The sequence below is a fragment of the Phyllobates terribilis genome, unplaced genomic scaffold, assembly GCF_046119375.1.
Source record: "Phyllobates terribilis strain yellow unplaced genomic scaffold, ASM4611937v1 Scaffold_11__3_contigs__length_659146591, whole genome shotgun sequence".
Classification (NCBI taxonomy): Eukaryota; Metazoa; Chordata; class Amphibia; order Anura; family Dendrobatidae; genus Phyllobates; species Phyllobates terribilis.
In genome coordinates, this window is record NW_027362771.1 from 324,575,640 (window position 1) to 324,600,658 (window position 25,019).

The 25,019-nt window shown below is 45.3% G+C and overlaps 1 protein-coding gene across 1 annotated transcript in view; it reads right to left on the reverse strand.

Annotated features, from left to right (window-relative positions):
- The window catches only part of LOC141165126 (regenerating islet-derived protein 4-like), a 40,709-nt gene that overhangs the window by 8,193 nt on the left and 7,497 nt on the right, over window positions 1–25,019 (reverse strand). Inside the window, exons 2-3 of the mRNA XM_073650765.1 lie at window positions 5,556–5,653; window positions 684–821 (exon numbers count right to left, since the gene is read on the reverse strand). Coding sequence (XP_073506866.1) covers window positions 684–821; window positions 5,556–5,653 — 236 coding nt within the window. The remainder of the gene's footprint in view (window positions 1–683; window positions 822–5,555; window positions 5,654–25,019) is intronic.

The following is a 25,019-nucleotide window of genomic DNA, read 5'->3' on the forward strand; positions in this document are numbered from 1 at the left end:
TGGGATCCCTAGGTAGGAGATTTTGAAAATACCCAACCATTTAATTGTGGGGACATTGGTTGTGGAATACTCTATATTGGTGCCGCTACATTGAAACCAGGATCTTGTGGGTCATAGCTGTTCACAATCTATTACAGTAGTGGCCCAATATACATCCCCTTTGGATGTATGATCTCTATTTTATCAATATTTTTAGTCTTAACATTAAAAGTTAAATTTTATTCACATTCTTTTTGTCCTTTGTACCCTTCCTATTTTCTGAATGTAGTTGTTTCCTGCACCGCCACAATGATTGGAAGTGAGCGGCAGCAGGGAGGATGTAAGTTTATTTTCTCTCTGTATCTGCAGCTCCAGTAAGCCAGCTAAACAGGATTTACGCTATTTACCAACATTTGACCCCTGTATCCTTTAAAGCAAAATAATTTGCATATGTGCCTTGGATGTGAAGTGGCACTCCTATGCTTTATGTTCCATTAAAATGCAGGATGCTTTCTGCCATCAGCTGTGTGGCAAAAAAGTATGTAAAAAAAATAATAGGACATGCAATAAGAAGATCGGCTTTGAAGCCTAAAATACTGCTCTGAATAATATGCTATGCAGCCTTGGATATCATTAATATTTATGAGCACATGCACATTTTATTATTTGGTTATAGATTCTTTTAACTAATTGATGTTACAAACCTTGTCCGGGTCATGTAGGCCTATCCACACTCCTTCTGAGTCTTGGCTAGCAGACACATGGCTTGCAATAATGGAAGCTTCTGAATCGTCCATGATGGAGGCTAAATGGGCTCCATGTCCATAACTTCCACACTCATACTAATAAAAAAGGAAACTTATTACTTAAATAAATCAGTCAGTAAGCTCAACCCTCCTAAACAGTCTATATAGGCATGCAGGTCATAGGAAGCTAAATAAAATGATATCTTGATATTTGTGATCCAATGTCTTAATCCTGAGAAATCCACATTTTTTTATATGTAAATGAGCTGTTAATATCTATGGTCCGGATACAGATCTTGCTGAGAATCTACTTCCAGAGCTTATTTTAAAGAGCGGTATTGGTCTGAGCGATAAGTATTTTTGTTCACTTTACCGTGGACATTAATAAAGTGTTATCCAGTAGGGAACAACCTCTTTAATTCTTGGTGGGGGCAGCTACACTATTAATAGCCCACTATGCTGCATTGTATTTTGTATAATTAATATTATAATGTGATTTTATGTATACAAATGAAAACTAAAATTTCCATAATGCCTCATCTGAAGAAAAAGGAGCTCCAATGAGTTAGTTTTACTTACCTGCCTTAACAAGAGTTGGGCCTAGGTTCCTTTTCCTAATGCTGCCTCCCTTTGCAGTAGTTAACGCCGGGTTTTGTTGGTAACCTGGCAAACTCATCTGACACAACACCCTAGGCCTTTTAAGGCCAGCTCTGGCAAAGGTTAGATGATTGGGTATTAAGCATCATTGTCCACAGTTTATTCAAGTTTGACAGGAGTTTTCCTGCTACTTCACTTAGCTCATCTCCAGGCAAGTGTCTGGCATCTCATCACCGTCTCTTGACTTCCATGCTACAACCATAGTTATTTCCAAGCTCAGTCTAGTTTACTTGGTGTCATCCACACCAAGTTACCAATTTCTCACAACTTTTGGTCCTGTTCACACCTGGCCTCTGCAATCATGTAAACACATCTCTTCAAGCAAATCTTCAGTTTTCCTATACTATACTCCTTTTCTTTGGTTAACCATTTACTTGCCACAAGTCCCAGCTTGCATAAATCAAGAAAATTTACCATTACACTGCAGGAAGATACCAGACAGCATCCCTGTCATGAACTGCTTCCCCGATGGAAGATACCAGGTTCTTTTACAGTAACTCTTCCCATGTGTATCCACACATCTGGCTCCGCTTTTTTTGCCAACAGCTCCACTTGTTTGTCTGCCATCGTGCATTTCCTGCTGTTCTGGCCTTCATTGATCCACGTGTCCTCCATTAAGATCCAGTCCACTGTACTACCACCTTTGGTCCATGCTGCTCACCCAGACCTTAGGTGAGCCCTTAACAGTTACAGTAAGTCTGCTGCCTGAACCATTGGTTTCTCCTAAATTAATGGATATGACTCTCTTTACATTGTGCTGCACTCTAATAGAAGACAGTGGTAAAGTCACATGACTACTATAGGAGTATGAATATTAATTTGGTTGTGAAATGATCTACACCTATAGATGTGATAAGTGAAATGTGAGTTTAGTGCAGTAAAGGTAAGTATATAGTTTGGTCTGGGAATCAATTACGTTGGGGATCTTTTTTATAAGCTGCATTCCCTGAAAAAGCCACTGCAATTTTTTCTTGGACATGCTGCTTCAAGATGGACCTTGGTTCTTTTCTTGAGATATATAATATTATAGGTTATGAGAATTAGATTCTCTGATGGGACGTTAATCCAGGGAACTATTATAATTGCTGTATGTGGAGTCGGGAAAGAATTTTTCCTCAAATATGGAGCTATTAGCATCTGACCAATGAAGTTTTAGCCTGCCTCTAGATCAGTGTTCCTCAACTCTGCTCCTCAAAAGCCACCAACAGATCATGTTTTCAGGATTTCCTTAGTGTTGCCCAGGTAGTAATTGCATCACCTGGACAGGCAAGAATTCCATCACATATGGAATACTAAGGAAATCCTGAAAACATGACCTGTTGGTGGCTCTTGAGGACTGGAGTTGGGGAACACTGCTCTAGATCAACATGTTAGGCTATAGGATGAACTCAATGGACTTAAGTCTACCTTCAACCTTAAAAATGATGAAACAACTATGAAACTATGCTGCTCACATATCACCCTTTAAAGAGCTCTCACAGGCTGATTGTGACATGCAGAAGTAGTGCTGTTGCTTCAAAGCATCCAGCAACTATTACAAGTAACACAAGCACAGGAGACAGGAAGTGTTGTGCTCCAGAAGCATCCACCAACTAGAGGGGTTAACACAGTCACAGGAAACAGGGAGTGTTTAGCAGAGCCCCAGGGGGATTGTGGGGAACTTGTTATTGTAGTCTGGCTGAAGCCAAAGAGAAAGGTGGTGTGTTATCTGGATCTGACAGAAGGCAACTGAACAGGATTCAGATCAGAAGAGAAAGCAAACACATGTCAGATAAACTCCCTGAACTAACAGTGCAGAGTATTATTGGGCAGGAAGATAAGGACTGGAAGGAATTGTGTCACATGGATCATCTCCCTCATCAAACCCTCCCCCCTCCATCTCCATGCAGGATAAAGAATACTGAGTCTTTGTGAAGGAAAAGCCTGTGGTTGTGTATGCATAGAAGTGTGCTGCTAAGAGATTTAATCTATGCTGAATTATGCTACTGAAGAGACTGTAATACTGTGCCTTGTGAAGAAACTACTGTATTCTTACTGGAGCTGGGTGCTCAAGAAACTCAGACTGTAAAAAAAAACAGAGAAACTAGGAGTTTCTTGTACAAAAATATAACAAAATCTTTATTAAATACACATGTATACATATTAGCAAGAAGACAATATGAGTAAAAGCAGTGTGCATAAAGAGCAGTGTTAGAAACCCCCCCCCCCCCCAGAACCAAAAAACTGATCAGAGGTTATCTATGATTGTATACTAGGTATGGGCCGGGAAAAGCGGAATATTTAAGGCTAATCATAACATGTTAATCCAGGTAGTGTATATAAAGCAAGTAATAGGAATATAAGCACACAGTGTGCCTGCTAAAATACAGACTCCCAGGGCCACCATCAACACATATATAAGTACCAGAGTATTGTACCTCAAAGCCTAAGACCGCTTACCCTAATTGTAGCGTCCCAAAGACCCTCAGACCGGTAGCTGGGGTGGATTGGCGTCTTCCCAACGCACGTTTCGCGTTGCCTGTGCTTTGCTTTCTCAAGGGAAGTACTTGAAAAAGCAAAGCACAGGCAATTTTAGACGTGTCCAAACCTACAACATTTAAATTACAAATAGTACATATGCCCCCTTTCACATCACAAAATAAATACATACAACATACACATCAAACCTAAATTTATAGACATCAGACTAGACCCACCTGTATATAGATGCCAGGTCAGAACCTTCTGTATATTGACTCCAAGTTAGACCCACTCCGTTTACAAACCCAAGACCAGACCCTAAAATAGACCTCAGACCAGATGTTCAACTACCCATTCTGGAGCTTCTCTCCATTCCCAAGTGCCACTAGAGACAACATTCTGACAGTGGGACATCAATCAACAGTATAGGCAATGTATTGGACAGTTGAAAACATTTTCTCATATTATTTTACGGTAATTTTTCAAGATGTATAGCGCAAGATTGATGTGAACAGAGGCTTATTGAGTTCAGCATATTACAAAGCTGTGTAATATATCTATTTAATTATTATTTATTTTAAATATACATTTCCTATTTTAGGCTGCACTGAAACAGTGTTATTCTCATTAGTCTTGTAGAAATGGGCCTAAGTGCTTACACGTTACACAAAAGGAAGTTGGAAAAAAGGTTGACAATACAAATAAAATGTATGCCTATTATTTGTACTTTAATGTGCAATTAAATTTTGCTATAATCAACATTTTTCATCTATCCACAGAATAGCTGGTGTCCGATTGCAGAGAGTTCCACCAATCACCAAATGAGAGATAAAACATGGGCGCTGTTGATTCATTTAAAGTCTATAGGACTGTCCGACATAGCTGAGTACAGCATGAATAGGTAATTAGTGTCAATTATGGGAAAACCTATTAAAATTTTCCCATACATAAGGTTTTAATACAGCTGAAAGGGAACATGTCTCCAGGTTTCCCCATATAAAGTACGACCAGCATCTTTCAGCCTTCTGTTACAGCATTCTGGTATGCTGTATATATGTCCCCAATCCCTTCTTCAAGGCACAAAAATACCTTTTATTATACTTAGAGATGGGCATCTCTCGTCTTGATCCGACACCTCCTCTCTTCTTACGATTGCCATCCTCCTTCTCTGCTTTGTGTGGATGATGCATCCTACGTCATTCTCATAGTGCCCACAATCACACTCCTGCGCAGGCGCACTTCTCTCTGCCTTGTCAAGTGCAGAACAAAGAACTACGGGTCATCGGTGCTGTTTGGCCTTTCCCATTGCATGCGCAGTACTTTGCTCTGCCCGCAGCACCTGCATAGGAGCGCAATAGAGGACAGTGTGTGGATAAAGTAGGAAGCGTCATGCACACGAAGCATGGAAGGAGGACTACGATTGTAAGACTAGAGGATGCGCCGGATCAAGGCCAGAGACGCCAGTTGGACCAGACCATGACGTATATGATTATAATAAAAGCTCTTTTTTGTGCCTTGCAGAAGGGGTTGGGGACTTATATAAAGCATTCTAGAATTCTGTATGGGGGGTTGAAAGATGCCGGGATAAACTGGTGACAGGTTCCCTTTAAATGTATTTACAGATCATAATGTTTGCATGAGCTGGACAACTTGACATTATAGCAAATAAACATTAATGATTGTACAAATAGCAGATAACATAATATTATATACCTCTGCATCAGCCCATTTTACTGGGTACTTCCCTACAGCATAGCAGTTTGATCTGTAGAAGAACCAACCAGGGGGGCACGAAGAGCGAACAGAAGCACCTTAAACAAAAAAACATCACATGTATTATATATAGTAAGTGGGAGTATTTCTGTTTGTATTTTATAAGCTGTTTTTTTTTCACAATTTTTTTTTAATTCTTAATTATAATTGTCATCAGTATTATTATTATTTGTCTTTCAGTTGATAATTGATAATGTTGAATGTTTTAAAAATAAGAAAAACAGCAGAGGTTATCATTTCTATGGATTATAACACAACCCTATTGTGGCTATCAGGTGAGACCACAGTTACTGTGCTATGCTCCTTGAATTGCAATTTTTTTTTGGCACACTGGCAGCAAGGTGGCCTTGCAGCGCTTGTGTTCAGGGTTCAAGGAGTTTGTATGTTCTCCCCGTGTTTGAGTGGGTTTTCTCCAGGTTCTCCGGTTTCCTCCCACACTCCAAAAACATACTGATAGGGAATTTAGATTATGAGCCCCTATCGGGACAGCGATGATGATGTTTGTAAAACGCTGTTAAAATTAATGGACTTAAGCGAATATAACAAATAAATATTAGAGATCAGTAAATCTAACAAAATTTGAAATTGGTAGACTTGCTCAAACTTATTTAATGTGAATTGCTGTTAAAAAAGCATTTAATTATGTTGTCAGGTCTACCAGTCCCAAAGAATAATAAACAGATGGGTAGTTAAGAGGTTTAAAAAATAATAAATTATCATACTTATGTAGCACCCTGAGGATTCGGCTGCTACAGGGGTATTGCACCTCAACCCAGAGGTGTGATATTCCACTCCCGGGTAAGGATGGAGTGTGGAACTGAGCTAGTAGGCTGCATGCACTACACACATCCCATTTCCGGGGAACAGACCGATGGTACTCCCACTAGAGAAATGTGCAGGTACGACAGTGTCTGTTCCTGGCTGGAGTGGGAGGGGGGTGGAACATCCCAGTAGTGTAGGGGCAGATAGGGGGAGCAGTCTGGGTAAAGCTAGGAGCTCATTGGGTGCTGGTCACCTGAGCTCACACATAGAGGGAGTATATAAGGTGGGCACCATCTTAGGACAGGGTCTTTTGTAGAGTGGGTCAGTCTGTCAGAGTGTAACCTGAGGAGCAGAGCAGAGAAGCTCAGCCAGGAGGGCTGACAGGGAGTTGTGGTTCCGGCTGGGCCCAGCTCCAAGGCCAAGAGAGAGAGAGGAGTCAGAAGGACCCAGAGAAAACAAGCAGGAACCCCAAGACCCCAGAATACAAACAACAGGGTGAAGGGTTGGCACCTAGGGTACCGGATCCCAAGCTGGCAGAGAGAAAAGCACACCTTAGCCAGAGACCGGAGGTCGTGGGCAGGATCTGCCACGACCCTCACCAAATCCACCAGGAAGGCAGACCAAGTATAGGGTCAGGGAACCCAGAGGAGGTGTACCCACCAAGACACCCGAGGGAGCCGGACATAGGTGGATCCCTGGTGAGAACGGCCAGAAGAGAGGGAAAGTCAGACAGGAGCTCAGGACCACGCTCCAGAACTGCCTGGGGGTTAGCCGAGTCCAGGACCTGGTGGACGCAGCACGGCTCGGGTGGTCGCTTCAGGCCAGAGTGACCATAAGAACACCCGTAAGTAAAAACCCCTGAACTGCACAGCCCGACTCTGAGTCTTCTTGCTGATTCATCCTGCACCTTCACAACCACCATCCTCTACATCTGACCCCCTGAGGCTATACCCCTCCCGTTGGGGGTTATACTACCAAAGCTGCACACATACCAACAGCCTCAGCGGACCCTGCGGCAGCGGCGGCCTTTTGACCGCAAATCAACGGGTGGCGTAGTCGACACAAAGAACTAATAACATCTGTAGGACTGCCACACACTGAGCTTGACACCCTGGGCACGGACCGGGTCACAGCCACTCGGAGACTACAACCCCCATCTGATCCGGCTCCGGGTATCCCTAACAACATGGCCCAGGGGGCGCGTCACTTACAACTGTCAGCACAGCTCTTTGCCGCTTCTCTGCTGGCTTACTAAGGCATCTATACCGCTCTACTCTTCACTCTTTGCTCAACACTTCCAGTGCTGGCTATGCCTCGATGCATGTTCTGATGGCATAACATGCATTAGCCAACGCTGTCATGTGGAACGGTGTACGTCATGATGTTATAATGTGTGCCAAGGCCTATCTGATGCAATAAGTGCTGGCGAAGAATGAAGAGGAGACTGACGCTGGATTGGAATGGGTATATTAGGTATTAAGTGGAGGACCAGCAGGGAGCTGCCACAGCAGGAACAAATATCGGGTGAGGTGAGTATGATAACTTATCGTTTTTTGGAACCCCTTCCTGGACCATATAAATTCATTAAAATGTTGACTATCCGGATATAATTTTGCAGAATTTGCGCAAATTGAATTCTCGACAAATTTGTGTGCATTTTTTACATGCTTTTTTGTCATGTTTTTAAAGCTGCAGTCTTTGTCTCTTTTTGGCATGTTATGTTTTGAATAAAGCTCTTTATTTTTGATACTTCCTGACTTTGACAAAACCTTATTAATACAGTCATGTGTGGATTAGTGATGAGCGAACATGCTCGGTACTCGCCCGAGCATCACGGTGCTAGACAAGCTCGGCGCTCAGCGAGTATTTCCGGGTTGCTCGGGTGGGAACTCGGGTCCCTGCCCTGCATGTTTGGTGCTCTTTAGAGAGCCAGTGAACATGCAGGGATTGCTTGCCACGCGTAGCCGTAGCCATGTTGGTTGTGGGCATTACAGTGATTGGCTGGCCGCATTACATCATCAGGTCTATATAAGACCTGGTGCCGTTATGCTCGTCACATTCTACCCCGAAACCAGGCAGAGTAGGGAGAGCTGCTGCTGAGTCAGGGAGAGATTTGCTTGTTTATAGTTAGTATAGGCATTTCACAACATATATATACATATATACAGTACAGACCAAAAGTTTGGACACACCTTCTCATTTAAAGATTTTTCTGGATTTTCATGACTATGAAAATTGTACATTCACACTGAAGGCATCAAAACTATGAATTAACACATGTGGAATTATATACTTAACAAAAAAGTGTGAAACAACTGAAAATATGTCTTATATTCTAGGTTCTTCAAAGTAGCCACCTTTTGCTTGGATGACTGCTTTGCACACTCTTGGCATTCTCTTGATGAGCTTCAAGAGGTAGTCACTGGAAATGGTCTTCCAACAATCTTGAAGGAGTTCCCAGAGATGTGTGGCGCCCCTGAGGGTTCAGTCGCCACAGAGGTACTGCATCTCACCCAGAGGTGTGGTATCTCACCCTCAGGTAAGGAAGGAGTACAGCTCAGGACCCTAACACCTGCATCCAACACATACCCGCAGTGGGGGCAGGGCGAGATTGCTCCTAAGGGAGAGCACAGTCCCAGGTTCCCTAGCTGGCGGGAGGGGACTATGTAGTGGGTGTGGGTGGAGAAAGCAGCTTAAGGGAGCACATGACAGGGAGAGTATAAATAGGAAACCATCTTAGTTCAGTATGTTCAGTCAGAGGAGGAAAAGTGACAGGAGCAGAGGCTCTGTATGAGCTCTGCTCCGGAGGCGGGCCTAGCCTGTGAGGCCCAGGACTGAAGAAGAGAGGAGAGGGAGCAGGAAGGCTCCAGGAAGAAGGGATCCCAGGGGTACGGGCAGTGCTGGAGGCCAGCCGTACGCCCGAATCTGCTGGGAGGTGGAGGGGTCAGGCCAGAAGAAGGGAACCGCGTCCCTCAACTAGTGAAAGATTGCAAGTCTTAGGTAGAAACCGGGGGCTGCAGTAATTTAAGTCCTGTAGCCACAAGTCCATGCCAGTCTCACCGAAAAGGTAGCCATATAGGACCCAGGGGACGGAACATATGTCGCCCGCCAAGGCCCGCGGGTACCGGATTGGAGTCACTAGGTGTGAGGTGCTGTGAAGAGGCCAGAGAAAGGACACAGAAGGGGGTACTGCTAAGTACTCCGGAGCTATCTGGGGGTGGACTGAGCCCCTCATTGAGGACGCACGGCACGACGGGGGAGATTGCTCTGGTACCTGTAATCTGGACTGCAACAACTGTGAGTAAAGACCCTGGGACTGCACTATCTTGTCTCTGTGTTCCTTGCTGCGCCATCCCTCACTGCACTACAACACCCGCACAACCTGCACAACCACCATCATCCACACACTGCCCTGAAGCTAACTCTTCCTGTGGGGAGTTATACCATCATTGCTGCACAACTCCAGCTTCAGAGGACTGTTCTGCAGCGGCGGACCCCATTAGCCGCACTCCACAGGTGGCGTAGTTGGACTCTTTAATAAAACCCCTATACAATTCCCCTTTGATTGACCGCCCTGGGCCACGGACCGGGTCACCGCCACAGTGACTACAAACCCCAGCATCTACCGGCCCGGCACTGGGTACCCCACGGCCCAGGGGGCGCGTCAGATGCTTAGCACTTGTTGGACCTTTTGCCTTCACTCTGCGGTCCAGCTCACCCCAAACCATCTCGATTGGTCTGGTGACTGTGGACGCCAGGTCATCTGGCATAGCACCCCATCACTCTCCTTCTTAGTCAAATAGCCCTTACACAGCCTGGAGGTGTGTTTGAGGTCATTGTCCTGTTGAAAAATGAATGATGGTCCAACTAAACACAAACCGGATGGAATAGCATGCCGCTGCAAGATGCTGTGGTAGCCATGCTGGTTCAGTATGCCTTCAATTTTGAATAAATCCCCAACAGTGTCACCAGCAAAGCACCCCCACACCATCACACCTCCTCCTCTATGCTTCAAGGTGGGAACCAGGCATGTAGAGTCCATCCGTTCACCTTTTCTGCGTCACACAAAGACACGGTGGTTGGAACCAAAGATCTCAAATTTGGACTCATCAGACCAAAGCACAGATTTCCACTGGTCTAATGTCCATTCCTTGTGTTCTTTAGCCCAAACAAGTCTCTTCTGTTTGTTGCCTGTCCTTAGCAGTGGTTTCCTAGCAGCTATTTTACCATGAAAGCCTGCTGCACAAAGTCTCCTCTTAACAAAGAAGGTCCAAGACAAGATACTTGGAAGGGAGGTAAGAAAATTTCTAATACAATCCACAGGGAGAAGATTGGAACAAGACAAAATCGTGTAAACTGCGTGCTAGCAAATGCCAGAAGCCTGACAAACAAGATGGATGAACTGGAAGCAGAAATATCTACAGGTAACTATGACATAGTGGGAATAACCGAGACATGGTTAGATGAAAGCTATGACTGGGCAGTTAACTTACAGGGTTACAGTCTGTTTAGAAGGGATCGAAGAAGTCGGAAAGGGGGTGGAGTCTGTCTATATGTAAAGACGTGTCTAAAGCCTACAATACGGGAGGATGTATCGGAGGGAAATGAGGAGGTCGAGTCCTTATGGGTGGAGATACATGGGGCAAAAAACAATAATAAAATTATCATAGGAGTCTGTTATAAACCACCAAATATAGCAGAAGCCACGGAAAGTCTATTAATGAGATAAATAGACGAAGTAGCAAAAAATAACGAGGTGATTATTATGGGGGACTTCAACTACCCCGATATAGACTGGGAAACCGAAAGCTGTAGATCTCAGAAAGGAAACAGGTTTCTGTCAATTATCAAAGACAATTATTTGTCACAACTTGTGCAGGAACCAACTAGAGGGATGGCCCTTTTAGACTTAATATTAACTAACAGGCCAGACAGAATAACTGAGGTGCAGGTCGGGGGGCACCTGGGAAATAGTGACCACAACATTATACAATTCCACATGTGCTTCAGTAGGGTGCCCAGCAAGGGAGTCACAAAAACACTGAACTTCAGGAGGGCAAAGTTTGATCAGCTAAGAGATGCCCTTCACCTTATAGACTGGGATAGTATCTTTAGTAATAGGAGCACGGATAGAAAATGGGAAATTTTCAAAACAGTCCTACATAGTCACTGTAGAAGGTACATACCTTATGGGAATAAAAGGGCTAGGAATAGGAGGAAGCCAATGTGGCTAAATAAGGAAGTCAAGAGGGCAATGAAAAACAAAAAAAGGGCTTTCGGTAAACTTAAACAAGAAGGCAGCGAGGAAGCGCTAATATCTTATAGGGAAAAAAACAAAATCTGTAAGAAACAAATAAGAATAGCAAAAGAGGAGACAGAGAGACTAATTGCCAAGGAAAGTAAAACGAATCCCAAACTGTTCTTTAACTATGTAAACAGTAAAAGGATTAAAACTGATGGAGTTGGCCCATTGAAAAATAACCTGGGTAAAATCATAGAGGGCGATAAGGGTAAAGCAAACCTACTCAATAGCTTCTTCTCCACTGTTTTCACAAAAGAAAACAATTTATCGGAGGAAATGCAGAGTGATAAAGTAAACCCTCCGCTAAATATCACCCACCTAACCAAGGAGGAAGTTCAGAAACGCCTAAATAATATCAAAATAGACAAGTCACCAGGCCCAGATGGCATACACCCCCGGGTACTAAAAGACTTAAGTAATGTGATAGACAGACCGCTGTATCTTATATTCAAGCACTCTTTATGGACAGGGACTGTCCCACTAGACTAGCGCCAAGCAAATGTGGTACCAATATTCAAAAAGGGGTCTAAAAGTGACCCTGGGAACTATAGACCAGTCAGCTTAACGTCTGTTGTGGGTAAATTGTTTGAAGGATTTCTTAGAGATGCTATTGTAGAATATCTTAATGATAATAACTGTCTAACTCCATATCAACATGGATTCATGAGGGATCGCTCCTGCCAAACAAACCTGATCGCCTTCTACGAGGAGGTGAGCTCACAGCTGGACCGGGGATTGTCAGTGGATGTTGTATACCTTGATTTCTCCAAAGCGTTTGATACCGTGCCACACAAAAGGTTGGTATATAAAATGAGAATGCTTGGTCTGGGGGATAATGTGTGCAAGTGGGTAAATAGCTGGCTGAGTGATAGAAAGCAGAGGGTGGTTATCAATGGAGTAAGCTCAGGGTGTGTCAGGGTTACTAGCGGGGTGCCTCAAGGGTCTGTCTTGGGCCCTATATTATTTAATATATTTATTAATGATCTAGTGGAAGGGTTGCATAGTAAAATAGCAATACTTGCAGATGATACTAAACTTTGTAAAGTAGTTAATACAGATGAGGATAGGGCACAGCTACAGGAGGATTTAGATAAATTGGGGAGTTGGGCCAAAAAATGGCAAATGGGGTTCAATGCCGATAAATGTAAGGTCATGCACATGGGAAAGAAAAACAGCAGTCACCCATACATATTAAATGGGAAACCGTTGGGGAAATCTGACATGGAGAAGGACCTGGGCGTCTTGGTTAATAGCAAATTAAATTGGAGTGCCCAGTGTCAGGCAGCAGCTGCGAAGGCAAATAGAGTCATGGCATGCATCAGAAGAGGAATAGGGGCATATGATGAGAACATGGTTCTTCCTCTGTATAAAGCGCTGGTAAGGCCGCACTTAGAATATTGTGCACAGTTCTGGGCTCCGGTGCTCAGGAAAGACATATTGGAGCTAGAGAGGGTACAAAGGAGGGCGACTAAGGTAATAAAGGGAATGGAGGGACTAGAATACCCAGAGAGGTTGTCAAAATTAGGCCTATTTACATTGGAAAAGAGAAGGCTTAGGGGAGACCTTATAAACATGTATAAATACATCAGGGGGCAGTACAGAGATCTCTCCCATGACCTGTTTATACAAGGATGGTGACAAAGACGAGGGGGCACACTATGCGTCTGGAGGAAAGGAGGTTCCTGCACTAGCATAGAAGGGGATTCTTTACGGTCAGAGCCGTGAGACTCTGGAACTCTCTGGGAGAGGAAGTGGTGATGTCCAACTCACTTAATGAGTTCAAGAGAGGCCTGGACGCCTTTCTTGAGAACAATAAAATTACATCTTATGCTTAGTTAATTAATCCAGGGATTTAATCTGACTGCCAGATTGGTGTCGGGAAGTGAATTTTTCCTCAATTATGTAAATTGGCCTATACCGCATGTTTTTTTTTTTGCCTTCCCCTGGATCAACGCTGCTGAATAGCTGCAGTGCACAAGAATTAGGCTGAACTGGATGGACGCTTGTCTTTTTTCGGCCTTATAAACTATGTAACTATGTAACTATGTAACAGTTGTTGTAGAGATGTGTCTGCTGCTAGAACTCTGTGTGGCATTGACCTGGTCTCTAATCTTAGCTGCTGTTAACCTGCGATATCTGAGGCTGGTGACTCGGATAAACTTATCCTCAGAAGCAGAGGTGACTCTTGGTCTTCCTTTCCTGGGATGGTCCTCATGTGAGCCAGTTTCTTTGTAGTGCTTTGTAACTGAGCTACTATACAAAGGGGCAGTCCTTGTAAGGAAGCGGGTGGCTCCCAGGGAAGGCGGGCAGGTAGACACGGCAAGTGACAGGAACAGTCTCTGGGTAGAAGGGCAGGTGGTCACGGCAAGTGACGGGAAAAGTCTCTTGACAGGCGGGTGGTCACGGCAAGTGACAGCAGGATAAGAGTCTCTAGACAGACAGGTGGTCACGGCAAGTGACGGGGAAAGTCTCTTGACAGGCGGGTGGTCACGGCAAGTGACAGCAGGGTAAGAGTCTCTAGACAGACAGGTGGTCACGGCAAGTGATGGCAAAGCCTCCAGGTAGGCTAGCAGGCGGGTAGCAGGTGAGCGCTCCCAGGTGAGCGGGTAAGAGTCTCTCGGCTGGCTGGTAGGTGGTCACGGCAAGTGACGGCAGAGCCTCCAGGTAGGCTAGCAGGCGGATAGCAGGTGAGCGCTCCCAGGTGAGCGGGTAAGAGTCTCTCGGCTGGCTGGCAGGTATCAGGCAGGTATCAGGCAGGAATCAGGCAGGTGCCTCCTGATCCACAGGCGGACTGGTCAATAGACAGACTGGCGGATGCTTGTAGACAGACTGTCGGACCGCAGGGAATGCAAGCAGGTAGACAGAGCTGGAAAACAGACTGGCAACGGGAGCTGAGGGCTGAAGCAGAGGTGAAAGGCTTGCAACAACTTTGCTCGGGCACCTCCATTTTGGAGGAGGTGCCTTATATATGGGAGCTCCACCGGCAATTGGCCGGGGACTCCTTAGGACGGCGCGCGCGACCCCTTTAAGAGAGAGGGAGCGCGCGCGCCCTAAGCACAGTGCCCGGGAAGCAGCGAGCGCTGCCAGCAGCGCGGGAGGAGGACGCCGAGGACGGAGCAGGGAGGTGAGGGGAACGGCGTCTCTGCCTAGCAGGAGGCAGGGACGCCGATGCTACAGTACCCCTCCCTTTAGGCCCCCCCTTTTTTAGGCCAGAGAGAAATTTATCAAGGATGAGCGGGTCATGGATATTCTCCCGGGGCTCCCACGTTCTCTCCTCAGGACCAAACCCCTTCCAATCCACTAGAAAAAAGGTCTTTCCTCTTACCCTTTTGGTGGCCAGAATGCTCTCTACCTCAAACTCGTCCTCAGCGGAAACTGGAGCAGGAGGCATACCTGTAGACTTGGAAAAAGAGTTAAGTACCACAGGTTTGAGGAGAGACACATGGAAGGAGTTAGGGATCCGCAAGTTGGCCGGGAGTTTCAATTTATAGGCCACCGGGTTGATTTGTTTGATAACTTCCAGTGGGCCGATGAACCGAGGCCCTAACTTGTAGGAAGGAATCTTGAGCCGGACATATTTGGACGAGAACCAGACTTTATCTCCAGGACGGAATTGGGGCGGATCCAGACGTCTTTTGTCAGCCTGTTTCTTCATCCGCTCGGAGGACTGAAGAAGTGCGGACCTGGTACTTTCCCAAATGGAGGAGAATTCGCTAACAAGAGATTCCGCGGACGGATTATCCACCGAGGCGGAGACGGGAAACGGGATCCGAGGATATTGACCGTAGACAATAAAAAACGGGCATTTGGAGGAAGACTCGCTCACCTGATTATTCTAGGAAAATTCGGCCCATGGTAAAAGATCCACCCAGTCGGAATGGTGGGCATTAACAAAGTGCCGGAGGTAACTGGTTAAGATTTGGTTAATCCGCTCTACTTGACCATTGGACTGTGGGTGATAAGCAGAGGAGAAGTCCAAGGTGACCCCCAGCAGTTTACACATGGCTCTCCAGAAGCGAGAGGTGAACTGAACTCCTCGGTCGGATACGATGTGGAGAGGGAGACCATGGAGACAGAAAATATGATGGATAAAGTCTTTAGCCAACTCAAATGCAGACGGAAGACCCGGCAGGGGAATGAAGTGAGCCATCTTAGAGAAGTGGTCAGCGACCACCCAAATGACCGTGCAACCAGCAGAAACAGGGAAATCCGTTATAAAGTCCATGGCTATATGCTGCCACGGGGCAGCAGGTATGGGAAGAGGCAAAAGGCGGCCGGCTGGCAGATGTCTATGAACCTTGTTGCGAGCGCAGGACGCACAGGCTGAGACAAAGTTTATTACGTCCTTGTGCAGGGTAGGCCACCAGTAATGCCGGGTAATAAGCAGGAGGGTCTTTTTCTGGCCAGCATGGCCAGCTAGCTTAGACGAATGTCCCCAGTGTAGAACCTTCTCACAATCAGGTACTGCTACGAACGTCTTACCGGGTGGGAGACGATTTAGATCCACGGGAGCCACCTGCATCACCTTGGCGGGGTCGATGATGTGCTTTGGCTCCTCCCCTAGATCGGAGAACAAAAAGGATCGGGACAGGGCATCAGCTTTGATATTTTTGTCTGCCGGGCGAAAATGAAGAATGAAATCAAAGTGGGCGAAGAACAAGGACCACCAGGCTTGGCGCGGGTTAAGTCTTTGGGCACTCTGGAGATAAGCAAAGTTTTTGTGATCCGTGTAGATTATTACCGGGAGAAGAGACCCCTCGAGCAGGTAACGCCACTCCTCCAGTGCCAACTTAATGGCTAACAATTCTCGGTCTCCTATAGAATAATTGCGCTCAGATGAGGAGAAGAGTTTGGAGAAGAAGCCGCAGGTTACCATTCTTCCGGAAGACGACTTTTGGGTGAGCACCGCTCCGGCTCCGGAGGAGGAAGCGTCTACTTCTAAGAAGAATTGTTTGTTGCTGTCCGGACGGTGCAGCACAGGAGCGGAAGAGAAAGCTTGTTTCAAAGACAGGAAGGCCTCCTCTGCCTCGGGCGGCCATTCTTTGGGATTAGCGCCCTTACGGGTGAGTGCAGACATAGGGGCAGTCCGGGAAGAGAAGTGCGGAATGAAGAGGCGGTAGTAGTTGGCGAAGCCCAGGAACCGCTGGATAGCCTTCAACCCCTCCGGTCGGGGCCACTTCTGGATGGCAGAAAGTTTCTCAGGATCCATTCGTAGACCGGTCTTAGAGATGATGTAGCCCAGAAATGGAAGCGAGGTCTGTTCAAAGAGGCACTTCTCAAATTTTGCGTAGAGGTGGTTCTGCCTGAGCCTGAGCAGGAACTGACGAACGTCCCTCCGGTGAGTCTGGAGATCCGGAGAGAAGACCAAGATGTCGTCCAGGTATACCACCACGCAGGAGTAGAGAAGGTCACGGAAGATATCATTGACCAACTCTTGAAAGACGGCGGGAGCATTACAGAGACCAAAGGGCATTACGAGGTATTCACAGTGGCCGTCCCGGGTGTTGAATGCCGTCTTCCATTCGTCCCCCTGACGGATACGAACCAGGTTATAGGCCCCACGGAGATCTAGCTTGGTGAAGATTCTAGCACCCCTCAGACAATCAAATAATTCAGGAATGAGCGGAAGGGGGTATTTATTCTTCACCGTGACCTGGTTAAGGCCTCTATAGTCTATGCAGGGACGGAGTGAGCCGTCCTTCTTTTTAACGAAGAAGAAGCCTGCTCCCGCCGGGAGTCTCTGGGTAGAAGGTCAGGTGGTCACGGCAAGTGACGGGGAAAGTCTCTTGACAGGCGGGTGGTCACGGCAAGTGACAGCAGGGTAAGAGTCTCTAGACAGACAGGTGGTCACGGCAAGTGACGGCAGAGCCTCCAGGTAGGCTAGCAGGCGGATAGCAGGTGAGCGCTCCCAGGTGAGCGGGTAAGAGTCTCTCGGCTGACTGGCAGGTATCAGGCAGGTATCAGGCAGTTGTCAGGTAGGTATCAGGCAGGTATCAGGCAGGTGCCTCCTGATCCACAGGCGGACTGGTCCATAGACAGACTGGCGGATGCTGGTAGACAGACTGTCGGACCGCAGGGAATGCAAGCAGGTAGACAGAGCATGAAAACAGACTGGCAACGGGAGCTGAGGGCTGAAGCAGAGGTGAAAGGCTTGCAACAACTTTGCTCGGGCACCTCCATTTTGGAGGAGGTGCCTTATATATGGGAGCTCCACCGGCAATTGGCCAGGGACTCCTTAGGACGGCGCGCACGGCCCCTTTAAGAGAGAGGGAGCGCGCGCGCGCCCTAAGCACAGTGCCCGGGAAGCAGCGAGCGCTGCCAGCAGCGCGGGAGGAGGACGTCGAGGACGGAGCAGGGAGGTGAGAGGAACGGCGTCTCTGCCTAGCAGGAGGCAGGGATGCCGATGCTACATGCTTGATGGTTTTTGCAACTTGCACTTTGAGACACTTTCAAAGTTTGCCCAATTTTTTGGACTGACTGACCTTCATTTCTTAAAGTAATGATGGCCTCTCGTTTTTCTTTACTTAGCTGCTTTTTTCTTGCCATAATACAAATTCTAACAGTCCATTCAGTAGGACTATCAGCTGTGTATCCACCTGACTTCTGCACAACACAACTGATGGTCCCAACCCCATTTATAAGGCAAGAAATCCCACTTATTAAACCTGACAGGGCACACCTGTGAAGTAAAAACCATTTCCGGTGACTACCTCTTAAAGCTCATCAAGAGAATGCCAAGAGTGTGCAAAGCAGTCATCAAAGCAAAAGGTGGCTACTTTGAAGAACCTAGAATATAAGACACATTTTCAGTTGTTTCACACTTTTTTGTTAAGTACATAATTCCACATGTGTTAATTCATAGTTTTGATGCCTTCAGTGTGAATGTACAATTTTCAAAGTCATGAAAATCCAGAAAAATCTTTAAATGAGAAGGTGTGTCCAAACTTTTGGTCTGTACTATATATATATATATCCATCTGAACTAACAGTCCTTCTGAGGACTAATCCAGCTGCATATATATTCAGTGGTGATAGCAGGAGTAAGGCAGGCAGGCAGTGTATGTGGCAGACTGCAGTGCATGATACAGCACAAGAGGGTCCATTGAACGTTCTGTCTGCTGCTGCTATTCTTACATATATTTGTAGACATAGCCCCATATACACATGTGGTCAAAATTGTTGGTACCCCTCGTTTAATGAATGAAAAACCCACAATGGTCACAGAAATAACTTGAACCTGTCAAAAGTAATAATAAATTAAAAATCTTTGAAAATGAACAAATGAAAATCAGACATTGCTTTTCAACCCTGCTTCCACTGAATTTTTAAAAAACTTAAACTCATGAAATAGGCCTTGACAGAAATGATCATACTCTTAACTTAATATTTTGTTGAACAACCTTTTGAGGCAATCACTGCAATCAAAGATTCCTGTAACTGTCAATGAGACTTCTGCACCTCTCGACACGTATTTTTGCCCACTCCTCATGAGCAAACTGCTCCAGTTGTCTTGTGTTTGAAGGTTGCCTTTTCCAGACGGTATGTTTCAGATCTTTCCAAAGATGCTCAATAGGATTTAGATCAGGGCTCATAGAAGGCCACTTCAGAATAGTCCAATGTTTTCCTCTTTTTCCATTCTTGGGTGTTTTTACAACCCCTGGCAAAAATTATGGAATCACTGGGCTCGGTGGATGTTCATTCAGTTGTTTAATGTTTTTGAAAAAAAAACAGATCACAGACATGGCACAAAACTAAGGTCATTTCAAATGGCAACTTTAGGGCTTTAAGAAACACTAAAAGAAATCAAGATAAAAAATGTGGTACTCAGTAAGGGTAATTTTTTTCAGACCAAGCAGAGGGAAAAAATTATGGAATCACTCAATTCTGAGGAAAAAATTATGGAATCATGAAAAACAAACACACAAAAGAACACTCCAATACATCACTAGTATTTTGTTGCACCACCTCTGGCTTTAATAACAGCTTACAGTCTCTGAGGCATGGACTTAATCAGTGACAAACAGTACTCTTAATCAATCTGGCTCCAACTTTCTCTGATTGCTGTTGCCAGATCAGCGTTGCAGGTTGAAGCCTTGTCATGGACCATTTTCTTCAACTTCCACCAAAGATTTTCAATTGGACTGAGATCCGGACTATTTGCAGGCCATGACATTGACCTTATGTGTGTTCATTCAAGGAATGTTTTCACAGTTTTTGCTCTATGGCAAGATGCATTATCATCTTGAAAAATGATGTCATCATCCCCAAACATCCTTTCAATTGATGGGATAAGAAAACTGTCCAAAATATCAATGTAAACTTGGGCATTTATTGAAGATGTAATGACAGCCATCTCCCCAGTGCCTTTACCTGACATGCAGCCCCATATCATCAATGACTGTGGAAATTTGCATGTTCTCTTCATGCAGTCAACTCTATAAATCTCATTGGAACGGCACCAAACAAAAGTTCCAGCATCATCTCCTTGCCCAATGCAGATTCGCGATTCATCACTGAATATGACTTTCATCCAGTCATCCACAGTCCATGATTGCTTTTCCTTAGCCCATTGTAACCTTGTTTTTTTCTGTTTAGGTGTTAATGATGGCTTATGTTTAGCTTTTCTGTATGTAAATCCTATTTACTTTAGGCAGTTTCTTACAGTTTGTTCACAGACATTGACTCCAGTTTCCTCCCATTCGTTCCTCATTTGTTTTGTTGTGCATTTTCTGTTTTGGAGACATTGCTTTAAGTTTCCGGTCTTGACGCTTTGATGTTTTCCTTGGTCTACCAGTATGTTTGCCTTTAACAACCTTCCCATGTTGTTTGTATTTGGTCCAGATTTTAGACACAGCTGACTGTGAACAACCAACATCTTTTGCAACATTACATGATGATTTACCTTCTTTTAAGAGTTTGATAATCCTCTCCTTTGTTTCAATTGACATCTCTCCTGTTGGAGCCATGATTCATGTCAGTTCACTTGGTGCAAGAGCTCTTCCAAGGTGTGATCACTCCTTTTTAGATGCAGACTAATGAACAGATCTAATTTGATGCAGGTGTTAGTTTTGGAAATGAAAATTTACAGGGTGATTCCATAATTTTTTCCTCAGAATTGAGTGATTCCATATTTTTTTCCCTCTGCTTGGTCTGAAAAAATTACCCTTACTGAGTATCACATTTTTAATCTTGATTTCTTTTAGTGTTTCTTAAAGCCCTAAAGTTGCCATTTGAAATGACTTTAGTATTGTGCCATGTCTGTGATCTGCTTTTTTTCAACAACATTAAACAACTGAATGAACATCCTCCGAGCCTGGTGATTCTCCAATTTTTGCCAGGGGTTGTAGCTGTGTGTTTTGGGTCATTATCCTGTTGCAAGACCCATGACCTGCGACTGAGACCAAGCTTTCTGACACAGGGCAGCACATTTCTCTCTAGAATCCCTTGATAGTCTTGAGATTTCCTTCTACCCTGCACAGATTCAAGACACCCTGTGCCAGATGCCGCAAAGCAGCCCCAGAACATAACAGAGCCTCCTCCATGTTTCACAGTAGGGACAGTGTGCTTTTCTTGATATGCTTCATTTTTCCGTCTGTGAACATAGAGCTGATGTTCCTTGCCAAAAACTTCCATTTTTGTCTCATCTGTCCATAGGACATTCTCCCAGAAGCTTTGTGGCTTGTCAACATGTAGTTTGGCAAATTCCAATCTGGCTTTTTTATGATTTTTTTACAACATTGGTGTTCTCCTTGGTCGTCTCCCATGAAGTCCACTTTGGATCCAACAACAACGGATGGTGCGATCTGTTACTGATGTTCCTTGAGCTTGAAGTTCACCTTTAATCTCTTTGGAAGTTATCCTGGGCTCTTTTGTTACCATTCGTATTATCTGTCTCTTTGATTTGTCATCAATTTTCCTCCTGCGGCCACGTCCAGGGAGGTTGACTACAGTCCCATGAATCTTAAATTTCTGAATAATATGTGCAACTGTAGTCACAGAAACATCAAGCTGCTTGGAGATGGTCTGATAACCTTTACCTTTAACATGCTTGTCTATTTTTTTCTTTCTAATCTCCTGAGACAACTCTTTCCTTTGCTTCCTCTGGTCCATGTTGAGTGTGGTACACACCATGTCACCAAACAGCACAGTGAGTATCTGTAGCCCTATGTAAAGGCCCATTGACTGATTACAAGACACCTGTGATGCTAATTAGTGGACATAACTTGATTTAACATGTCCCTTTTGTCACATTATTTTCAGGGGTACCATCATTTCTGTCCAGGCCTATTTCATGAGTTTAATTTTTTTAAAAGTTCTGTGGAAGCAGGGTTGAAAAGCAATGTCTGACTTTCATTTGTTCATTTTCATAGATTTTTAATTTATTATTACTTTTGTCAGATTCAAGTTATTTATGTGACCATTGTGGGTTTTTCTTTCATTAAACGAGGGGTACCAACAATTTTGACCACGTGTGTATCAGGGGCCAGAGCTAAATTTTTTTTTTATCTTAATCCTGGTTATTTGCTTAAAAACCAAGGCAGGCAGGGTATGTGGCAGACTGCAGTGCATGATACAGCACAAGAGGGTCCATTGCATGTTCAACTTCTAAGTGATCCTGCTGTGACAAATATTTGTAGACATAGCCCCAGGTATCAGGGGACAGAGCAATTTTTTTTTTATCTTAATCCTGGTTATTTGCTTAAAAAGCAATCCAGAGTACACCATTTTTCTGCTTCACTTGCTTGTTAGCACTGCAGAATACAGCCAGATCTTTTCCATATTACAGCGATAAAAATCCAGAAATTTGAACTGAACGTGGAAAATATTGGCCTCCTTTTCCATTTTGTTGCAGTGTGTCGGTCAAGCTATTCACACTAGGTCTCTGTGAAGAATAGTATTAGTAAATTACAGGCCTGCTATTTAAAACTTTGTTTCTGTGTCAGATGTATCACATATAACTGCGTTCCAAAATCAGCAATTTCTCGTGAACGTGGAAAATATTGTTCTCCATTTAAAATGGGCAAGGTGCATGGCAAGGGACAGGGAAGTGGGCGTGATGGTAATAGTGTATGCAGAGGCCGAGGACGTGGCCATGGGCAAGCTGAAATTGTGCCACAACAAACATCCACATCTTGTCGCTCGACCATCCTGTCTCAATTACTAGGGGACCGCAGTACACTACTATTGAACCCAGAGCAGTGTTAAAAGGTTGTTGGTTGGATAGCAGATAATGCTTCCAGTCACTTTGCCACCACCCTGTCTTCCACACGGTCAAGTTTCAGTAGCCGTGAGTCTGGACCGCATATTCCTCACCCTGATCCTCCTTCCTCCCACCATGACGAGTGCCCGGAGACAACTGATCCCACACTTGGACTCTCCGAAGAGCTGTTCACTTTTCCATTTGTAGATTCGGGCCTCTCACTCAGCCAGCTTCAAGCGAGTCGAGAGGAGAACACGTGTAGTGATGCCCAAATATTTGAGCAGCCACAGTCACACGAAGGCAATGGTGGGAAAGTGCAATTACTGTCGCAAGAGGTGAATGATGATGATGAGACACAATTGCCAGAAAGTCAGGAGGAGGACCAAGGTGTGGAAGTGGAAGATGAGGTGGTGGATGATATAGTAACTGACCCATCCTGGCAGGGTGACATACAGAGTGAGGATAGCAGCACACAGGGGGAGGGAGGCGTAGCACCACAACAGGCAGGAAGATGCAGTGTGGTTGTCGCAGACACGAGGTGGGAAAGCGTTCCCCGTAATGCCAACATAACGGAAGCTCCCAGTACAACTGTTAGGTCTTCCCGAGTCTGGTTGTTTTTTAAAGACTCTTCAGATAACTCCAAAAAGGTCATTTGCACTACCAGCCAGGCCAGCATGAGCAGGGGTAGCAAAACTAGCAGCCTGATCACCACCAGCATGTTCAGGCACATTGCAGCAAAGCACTGACTAAGTGGGCTGAACCCCAGGGTCCAGAAACAGTGTCTGTGGGTGACACCACTGCTTCTTCCGCTGTTGTGCGTGCACACCAATCCCCTGTCCATGGCGCATGCGAAGATGCCTCCCTCCCTGAACATGTTGTTGTGTGAGGGGTGTGTGGAGAATGTCTACTCCACTCCCCTGCAGAACTGTACTGTTTTAGTAATTCTATGTATGTTTTAATCATCTGAAAATGTGTTATTTTCAGGTACGGCCATTAGATAGCAGCAGAGGTACTGTTTGATACTACATTACCCTTATGTCAGTGGGACACAGGGTTAACTAGTTTGGGGGCTGCCCTCAGTGACAGGCTAGAGACTGAGGGATCTCTGGGAGTGAGATTCGGCCATCTTGGTTAGTTAAGAAGCAGCAGTGTGTAAGGAGAGACAGAGAAGAAAAGAGACAGGTGTGTGTGGGAGAAACCAGGAGGATTAACAGGAATGGGCACACCACAGTTTAATCTGTACTCTAAAGGTCAATTTGTGGATCCTGGCCTCTTCCAGCTGAGAGGCAGTAACGGATGTACCTGGACTAGGGAGCCTCAGAAGCGAGGTAGTCCCTGCTAGAGTCAGGTATTGGGAGCCGTGGATAGAAGCAGGAGCTTTCCCACGAGAAAGTCCAGAGGCAGTTTCTCCTAGGTCCAAGTCACACCGTGATTAGCACCGTGTGGGGATTAAGAGATTTTTTTTTACCATCTGTCAATGCCGTGTTTTGCAACAAGTGTTGTACCTGTAATCCCGATTCTAAAGCCGTGCTGAAGAAGTAAATTGGACTGTTTTGTTTTTAAAAGAACGGTGTCGTCTTTTATTCACATCGCAGAGGATCTGTACCCGTCTGAACCCAGGATGAAAGTGAGTAAAAACTTCTACAGCATACAGCCCAAAGTACAGCACACCACACACACCCAGGGACATGCACATCCCCATATTTATGTAGCGGGCCGGGGTGATGAAGGAAACACTGTGACACTCGCCCATGACTACCAGCCTGCTCCCCATTACAGTTGCACACTCTCAACTAGCACCATCAGCAAGCACGTCCACGTCCTTGTCCCAGTGCAGCGTTCAGTTGTACCTACCCCAGTCCTTGGAACGAAAGCGCAAATACGCAGCCAACGCCTCCACAGGCAACACTACTAAATTCACACATTTTGCGGATGCTTGCGCTCTAAATGTTGCCTTTTAGGCTCATGGAGGCGCTTGTTCCCCACCCACCACTATTTCTCCCGGTGTGCCGTCCCCGCATTGCACGAGCACATGTCCCACAACATTAGCCGTGCCCTAAACAACGCAGTTACTGGGAAAGTCCACCTAATCACGGACACGTGGACAAGTGCTTGTGGGCACGGATGGCACATATCGCTG